At 57.7% G+C, this 8988-nt stretch overlaps 1 protein-coding gene across 1 annotated transcript; it reads right to left on the bottom strand.

Moving 5' to 3' along the window:
- Positions 1 to 5569: 5569 nt before the first annotated feature.
- On the bottom strand, positions 5570 to 7104 carry LOC117008493 (sporozoite surface protein 2-like). Its single transcript, XM_033082403.2, has 2 exons — positions 6138 to 7104; positions 5570 to 6054 (listed from the first exon to the last, which is right to left on the bottom strand). The coding sequence occupies exons 1-2, from the start codon at positions 7102 to 7104 to the stop codon at positions 5999 to 6001; spliced, it is 1023 nt and encodes a 340-aa protein (XP_032938294.1). The 3' UTR covers positions 5570 to 5998.
- Between the last annotated feature and the right edge of the window lie 1884 nt (positions 7105 to 8988).

Below are 8988 nucleotides of genomic sequence, written 5' to 3'. Positions count from 1 at the left end.
TTGGGATTGGGATTGGGGGAGTGGGGAATGGGATGGGACTGGGGTGGGATTGGGAGTGGGGTTGGGGTGGGATTGGGGAATGGGAATGGGGGAAATGGAAATGGGATTGGGAGTGGGATTGGAATTGGGGAAATGGGAATGGGATTGGGGGAGTGGGGATGGGGAAATGGGATTGGAATTGGGATTGGGGAATGGGAATAGGAATGGAATTGGGGAATGGAAATGGGGAAATGGGGATGGGGTTGGGATTGGGGAATGGGGAAATGGGGATGGGATTGGGGAAATGAAAATGGGATTGGGAGGGGGATTGGGATTGGGGAATGGGAATGGGGGAAATGGAAATGGGATTGGGAGTGGGATTGGAACTGGGGAAATGGAAATGGGGAAATGGGAATGGGAATGGGGGAAATGGAAATGGGGTTGGAATTGGGGAAATGGAATTGGGAAATTGGGATGGGATTGGGATTGGGGTTGGATGGGGAAGTGGGGATGAGGAAATGGGATGGAATTGGGATTGGGGAATGGGAATGGGGAAATGGAAATGGGATTGTGGAATGGGATTGGGGGATTGGGATTGGGAATGGGAAAGGGGAATGGGATGGGATTGAGATGGAGGTTGGGATTGGGGGAGTGGGGAATGGGGAAATGGAAATGGGGTTGGAATTGGGGAGGTGGGATTGGGGAATGGGAATGGGGGAAATGGAAATGGGATTGGGGAATGGGATGGGGGATTGGGAAGGGGAATAGGGAATGGGATGGGATTGAGATGGGGATTGGGGTGGGATTGGGGGAGTGGGGAATGGGATTGGGATTGAGGAATGGGATTGGGGAAATGGGAATGGGATTGGGGAATGGGGAAATGGGACTGGGATTGGGACTGGGATTGGGGTGGGATTGGGATGAGGATCGGAATGGGGAAATGGGGATGGGATTGGGATCGGGATTGGGGGAGTGGGGAATGGGAATGGGGCTGTAGGATTGGGGGAATGGGAAGCGGGGAGTGAGGGAATGGGATTGGAAATAGGAAAGGGGTATTGGGGAATGGGATTGGGAATGGGGGAATGGGGATGGGAATGAAGGGTTGGGAATGGGGCTTTGGGGCCGTGGTGCTGAACTTTGGGGCCGTGTTTGGGGCCATGGTGACAGTTTTGGGGCCATGGTGACAGTTCTGGGGCGGGCAGGGCTGTGTTTGGGGCCATGGTGACAGTTCTGGGGCTGTGGTGGCTGTTTTGGGGCTGTGGTGACAGTTTTGGGGCCGTGGTGACAGTTTTGGGGCGGGCAGGGCTGTGTTTGGGGCCGTGGTGACAGTTTTGGGGCTGTGTTTGGGGCCATGGTGACAGTTCTGGGGCCATGGTGACAGTTCTGGGACTGTGGTGACAGTTTTGGGGCCATGGTGACAGTTTTGGGGCCCTGGTGACAGTTCTGGGGCGGGCAGGGCTGTGTTTGGGGCCGTGGTGACAGTTTTGAGGCCATGGTGACAGTTTTGGGGCAGGCAGGGCTGTGTTTGGGGCCGTGGTGACAGTTTTGAGGCCATGGTGACGGTTTTGGGGCTGTGGTGACAGTTTTGGGGCCGTGGTGACAGTTTTGGGGCCATGGTGACAGTTCTGGGGCCATGGTGACAGTTCTGGGGCCGTGGTGACAGTTTTGGGGCTGGGCAGGGCTGCCCCAAGGTGCGGCGCATCCTGGCGATCTGGGGCTCGGGGCAGGGCGTGGTGCCCCTGCTCTGCTTCCCGCACCGCGCGCCCCGCGAGGCCCTGACCCGCGAGAGCTGCATGCTGGAGGCGCTGGGTGAGCCCAAACACGGCCCCAATCCCAAATCCTGACCCCAAACACGGCCCCAATCCCAAATCCTGACCCCAAACACGGCCCCAAATCCCAAATCCTGACCCCAAACACGGCCCCAAATCCTGACCCCAAATCCCAAATCCTGACCCCAAACACGGCCCCAGATCCCAAATCCTGACCCCAAATCCCAACCTCAAATCCCAATCCCAGATCCCAACCCCAAATGCCAGATCCCGACCCCAAATCCCAACCCCAAATCCCAAAACCCGACCCCCAATCCCAAATCCCAACCCCAGATCCTGACCCCAAATCTCAACCCCAAATCCTGGCCCCCAATCCCAGATCCCAATCCCAAATCCCAACCTCAAATCCCAACCTCAAATCCCAATCCCAGATCCCAACCCCCAATCCCAGATCCCACTGCCCTCATTGCCAATCCCAAATCCCAGTCCCAGATCCCAAATCTCAGATCCTAAATCTCAAATCCCAAATCCCATTCCCCCACTGCCAACCCCAACCCCAATCCCAAATCCAAAATCTCAAATCCCAAATCCCATTCCCCCACTGCTAACCCCAAATCCCAACCCCAACTCCCAAATCCCAATCCCAAATCCCAGCCCCAAATCCCACTGCTCCCACTGTCGACCCCAAATCCCCAATCCCAGATCCCAACCCCAAATCCCAGATCCCACTGCCCTCATTGCCAATCCCAAATCCCAGTCCCAGATCCCAAATCCCAGATCCTAAATCTCAAATCCCAAATCCCATTCCCCCACTGCCAACCCCAATCCTGGATCCCACTGTCCCCATGGCCAATCCCAAATCCAAAATCCCAGATCCCAAATCCACATCCCACTGCCCTCATTGCCAACCACAAATCCCAGTCCCAGATCCCAAATCCCAAATCCCATTGTCCCCAATCCCAAATCCCATTCCCCCACTGCCAATCCCAACCCCAAATCCCAACCCCAAATCCCACTGTCCCCATTCCCAATCCCACAGCCCCAACCCCCCCCATCCCCACCCTCCCACCACAGTCTGGGGGTCCTGGGGCTGTCCCCAATCCCCGTAGGTGTCCCCTGTCCCTGTGGGTGCCCCTTGACCCCACGGGTGTCCCCCTATCCCTATGGGTGCCCCCATGACCCCGTGGGTGTCCCCAGTCCCCGTGGGTGTCCCCCTGTCCCCGTGGGTGCCACCCTGTCCCTCCCCATGAGTGATCCCCTGTCCCCATGGGTGTCCCCTGACCCTGTGGGTGTCCCCCTGTCCCCATAGGTGCCCCCTGACCCCCTGCCCATCCCCACGGGTGTCTCCCTGTCCCCATGGGTGCCCCTCTGTCCCTCCCCAGAGGTGGCCCCCTGTCCCCACAGGTGCCCCCCTGTCCCTCCCCATGGGTGATCCCCTGTCCCCATAGGTGCCCCCTGACCCCCTGCCCATCCCCGTGGGTGTCCCCAGTCCCTGTGGGTGCTGCCCTGTCCCCGTGGGTGCTCCCTGACCCCAAGGGTGTCCCCCTGTCCCCGTGGGTGACCTCTGACCCCTGTCCCCATGGATGTCCCCCTGACCGCATGGGTGTCCCCCTGACCCCACGGGTGTCCCCTGACCCCATGGGTGACCTCTGACCCCTGACCCCGTGGGTGTCCCCCTGACCCTGTGGGTATCCCCTGTCCCTCCCCAGAGGTGTCCCCCTGACCCCATAGGTGTCCGCCTGTCCCCGTGGGTGCCCCCTGTCCCCTGCCCATCCTTGTGAGTGCCCACCTGACCCCACAGGTGTCCCCTGACCCCCTGCCCATCCCAAGGGTGTCCCCTGTCCGTCCCCACGGGTGGTCCCCTGACCCTCTGGGTGTCCCCCTGACCCCTGGCCCCATGAGTGTCCCCCTGACCCCTGACCTCTGGCCCCATGAGTGTCCCCCTGACCCCTGTCCCCTGTCCCCAGGCCTGCAGTCCCTGACCAACGCCCGTCGGGGTCGCTGTTACGGCCCGGCCGCGGCCTGGGGGGGGGAGAGACGGCGGCGCCTGGGGGTGACCCTGCTGCACCGGGCCATGGGCGTGCTGCTGGCACAGGGAGAGTGCCAGCTGTACCCTGGGGACATCCCCGGGTGACACTGAGTGACACTGAGTGACCCTGCTGCACCGGGCCATGGGCGTGCTGCTGGCACAGGGAGAGTGCCAGCTGTACCCTGGGGACATCCCCGGGTGACACTGAGTGACACTGACCCTGCTGCACCGGGCCATGGGGGTGCTGCTGGCACAGGGGGAGTGCCAGCTGTACCCTGGGGACATCCCCGGGTGACACTGAGTGACACCGAGTGCCAGCTCTACCCTGGGGACATCCCCGGGTGACACTGAGTGACACTGAGTGACCCTGCTGCACCGGGCCATGGGGGTGCTGCTGGCACAGGGGGAGTGCCAGCTCTACCCTGGGGACATCCCCGGGTGACACTGAGTGACAGAGAGTGCCAGCTCTACCCTGGGGACATCCCCGGGTGACACTGAGTGACCCTGAGTGCCAGCTCTACCCTGGGGACATCCCCGGGTGACACTGAGTGACACAGAGTGACCCTGCTGCACTGGGCCATGGGGGTGCTGCTGGCACAGGGAGAGTGCCAACTGTACCCTGGGGACATCCCTGGGTGACAGAGAGTGACACTGAGTGACACAGAGTGACCCTGCTGCACCGGGCCATGGGGGTGCTGCTGGCACAGGGAGAGTGCCAGCTCTACCCTGGGGACATCCCCGGGTGACAGTGAGTGACACTGAGTGACAACGAGTGACGCCGAGTGCCAGCAAGTGACACCGACTACCAAGGGACATCCGGGGGTGACACTGAGTGACACCGAGTGACATCAAGTGCCAGCTGCACCCTGGGGACATCCCTGGATGACACTGAATGACAATGAGTGACACCAAATGACATCGAGTGCCAGCTGCACCCTGGAGACATCCCTGAGTGACAGAGAGTGACACCAAGTGACACTGAGTGACACCGAGTCCCAACTGCACCCCGAGGACATCTCTGGGGGACATCTCTGAGTGACACCGAGTGCCAGGGGACATCCCAGGGTGACACCAACCCCCCCCAGGGTGACATCAAGTGACACCGAGTGCCAGCTGTACCCTGGAGACATCCCTGGGTGGCACCGAGTGACACCGAGTGCCAGCTGTACCCCTGAGTGACAATGAGTGACACCGAGTGCCAAGGGACATCCGGGGGTGACACCGAGTGACACTGAGTGCCATCTGCACCCTGGGGACATCTGGGAGTGACACCGAGTGACATCAAGTGCCAGCTGTACCCTGGGGACATCCCTGCGTGACACCAAGTGACGATGAGTGACACCGAGTACCAAGGGACATCCAGGGGTGACATCGAGTGACACTGAGTGACATCAAGTGCCAGCCGCACCCTGGGGACATCCCCAGGTGACACCAACCCCACCCCAGGGGTGACACCGACCCCCTCAAGGTGACACTGAGCACCCTAGGGTGACACTGCCACCCCATGGTGACATTTTTGGGTTTCTTGTCCTTTCCCCCAATAAACCCCGCCCCTCTTTTGGGGACATTTTGGGACATTTTTGGGGCCCCATCCCCGCCCCGATGCGTTTGGGGACATTCCCAGTACGGAACTGGACACGGCTGGGACACAGCTCGGCTTTACTGGGGGAGGGGACACCAACACGGGGGGGACAGGGAGGGGACAAGGGACACGGGGACATGGGGACATGGGGGTGTTGATGGCATTTGGGGGCTTTGGTGGCATTTTTTGGACATTGGTGGCATTTTTGGGGGGCATTGCTGCCATTTTTGGGGTATTGGTGACATTTTTTGGTGGCATTGGTGACACTTTTGGAGGCATTGGTGACATTTTGGTGCCAGTGGACACGTTGGGGACAGTTTGGGGACAAGGGACAGGGTTGGGATTTCCTGGGGAATTTCTTTGGTTTAAATTTTGGGAATTTCGGGGAGGGGACACCCCCAGAGGTGACATCAGGGACACCCTGAGGTGACATCGGGGACACCCTGAAGTGGCTCCTGCGGGTGCTGGGAAGAGTGGGAGGGGTGGGAATTGTGTGGGATCGACTGGGATCAACTGGGATGAACTGGGATCCCACGGATCCATGCGGGAATCATCTTTGGGATTGGGATTCTCCTCCCATCCTGGGATTTGGGATCCCTGGGATTGGGGATTCCTGGATTTGGGGTCGTTGGATTGGGATTATTGGATTTGGGATCCCTGGGATTGGGGATCCTTGGATTTGGGATTCCTGGATTGATTTGGGATCTCTGGATTTGGGATCCCTGGATTTGGGATTCTTGGATTTGGGATCCCTGGATTGATTTGGGATCTCTGGATTTGGGATTCCTGGGATTTGAGATTCCAGGTTTTGGCATTCTTGGATTTAGGATCCTTGGATTTGGGACTCCTGGAATTTGGGATTCCTGGATTGATTTGGGATTCCTGGATTTGGGATTCCTGGGATTGGGGATCCTTGGATCCCTTGATTTGAGATTCCTGGGTTTGAGATCCCTGGATTGTTTTGGGATTCCTGGGATTGGGGGTTCCTGGGATTTAGGACTCCTGGATTTGGGATCCTTGGGCTTGGGATCCCTGGATTTGGGATTCTTGGATTTGAGATTCCTGGGTTTGGGATCCCTGGATTGAATTGGGATCCCTGGGATTTGGAATTCTTGGGATTTGGGATCCTTGGATTTGGGCTTCTCCTCCCATCCTTGGATTTGGGATATCTGGGTTTGGGATCCCTGGGATCCTTGGATTCCTGGGATTTGAGATCCCTGGATTGATTTGGGATTCCTGGGATTTGGGATTCCTGGGATTGGGGATCCTTGGATCCCTTGATTTGAGATTCCTGGGTTTGAGATCCCTGGATTGAATTGGGATCCCTGGGATTTGGAATTCTTGGGATTTGGGATCCTTGGATTTGGGATCCCTGGGTTGATTTGGGATCCCCATATTTGGGCTTCTCCTCCCATCCTTGGATTTGGGATTCCTGGGATTTGGGATCCCTGGATTTGGGATCCCTGGGATTGGGGATCCTTGGATTTGGGATCCCTGGGATCCTTGGATCCCTTGATTTGAAATTCCCAGGTTTGGGATCCCTGGGATTTGGAATTCTTGGGATTTGGGATCCTTGGATTTGGGATCCCTGGGATCATTGGATTCTTGGATTTGGAATACCTGGATTTGAGATCCCTGGATTGATTTGGGATCCTTGGGATACTTGGATTCCTGGGTTGATTTGGGATCCCCAGATTTGGGATTCTTCTCCCATTCCTGGATTCATTTGGATTTGGGATTGTCATCCATGGATTGATTTGGGATCCCTGGATTCTGTCCAGATCCCATCCCTAAATTTGGGATTCCTTGGATTTGGGATTCTCCTCCCATCCCTGGATTGTTTTGGGATTCTTGGATTTGGGATCCCCAGATTTAGGATTCTCTTCCCATCCCTGGATTGATTTGGATTTGGGATCTCTGGATTTGAGATTCCCATCCATGGATTTCTTTGGGATCCTTGGATTCTGTCCTGATCCCATCCCCGGATTTGGGATTCTGTGGATCCGTGTGGCAATTCCCAGGAATTCTGGGAAGATTGGGAATGATGGAATTTTACAGGAGGGTGGGATCAGGTGGAATTGGGATCCTGTGGATCCATTTGGGAATCCTGGGAAAATTTGGATTGGGAATGATGGAATTTCACAGGAGGGATCAGGTGGGATCAGGTGGAATTGGGATCCTGTGGATCCGTGTGGGAATCCTGGGAAGATTTGGAATGATGGAATTTCACAGGAGGGTGGGATGGGATCGGGTGGGATCGGGATCCCGCAGATTCTTGCAGGAATTTCGGGAATTTCAGGAATTTGGGTTTTGCCGATCCCAGGACAGAGCCTCTGGAAAGGGCCAGGGGTGGCCCCGAGGATGTGGCAGAGGGGACACGGCCGGGGTGGCACCGGGGACAGCCTTCATCCCGGGAATCATCCTCATCATCCCGGGAATCATCCTCCTCATCCCGGGAATCCTCCTCATCCCAGGAATCCTGCTCATCCTGGGAATCCTCCTCATCCTCATCCCGGGAATCCTGCTCATCCCGGGAATCCTGCTCATCTTCATCCCAGGAATCATCCTCATCCTGGGAATCCTGCTCATCCTCATCCCGGGAATCCTCCTCATCCTCATCCCAGGAATCCTGCTCATCCTCATCCTCCTCATCATGGGAATTATCCTCATCCTCATCCCGGGGATCCTCATCCCGGGAATCCTGGGAATCCTGCTCCTACTGGGAATCCTGCTCATCTTCATCCTCATCCCGGGAATCCTGCTCCTTCTCATCCTGGGAATCCTGCTCATCTTCATCCTCATCCCGGGAATCCTGCTCATCCTCATCCCAGGAATCCTGCTCCTCATCCTCATCCCAGGAATCCTGCTCATCCTCATCCCGGGAATCCTGCTCATCCTGGGAATCCTCCTCATCCTCATCCTGGGAATCCTGCTCATCCTCATCCTGAGAATCCTCCTCATCCCAGGAATCCTGCTCATCTTCATCCCGGGAATCCTGCTCATCCTCATCCCAGGAATCCTCCTCATCCTAATCCCGGGAATCCTGCTCATCCTCATCCTGAGAATCCTCCTCATCCCAGGAATCCTGCTCCTCATCCTCATCCCGGGAATCCTGCTCCTCCTCATCCCGGGAATCTCCTCATCCCGGGAATCTCCTCATCCTCATCCCGGGAATCCTGCTCTTCCTCATCCTCACCCCAGGAATCCTCCTCATCCTCACCCCAGGAATCCTCCTCATCCTCATCCCGGGAATCCTGCTCATCATCCCAGGAATCCTGCTCATCCTCATCCCGGGAATCCTGCTCCCTTCCTCCTCCTCCTCCTCCCAGCAGGAGCAGCCGAACCCCACGAGGGTCCCCCCAAATCCGGGCAGATCCCAGCGCGGAGGAGCCTCAGGATTCTCCTGAAAACCGCCCCAAAAATCCCCGCGGGGACCTCGAGTGTCACCTCCCGGTGTCACCTCCTCCTCCCTCCGTGTCCCCTCCCGGTGTCACCCCCTGAGTGACAACGACAGGGAGGAAAAAAAACGGGATGGAGCCGCTCCAGAGGGACCGGGGGTGGCGTGTCCGGGGTGTGGGGACAGGGTGTGACACGTCTGGGATCTGAGGACAAAGTGTGACATGTCCGGG

This window comes from Catharus ustulatus, chromosome 29 (assembly GCF_009819885.2).
Source record: "Catharus ustulatus isolate bCatUst1 chromosome 29, bCatUst1.pri.v2, whole genome shotgun sequence".
NCBI lineage: Eukaryota > Metazoa > Chordata > Aves > Passeriformes > Turdidae > Catharus > Catharus ustulatus.
The sequence above is the reverse complement of the archived record's forward strand: the minus strand, read 5'-3'. Positions and strand labels throughout refer to the sequence as shown.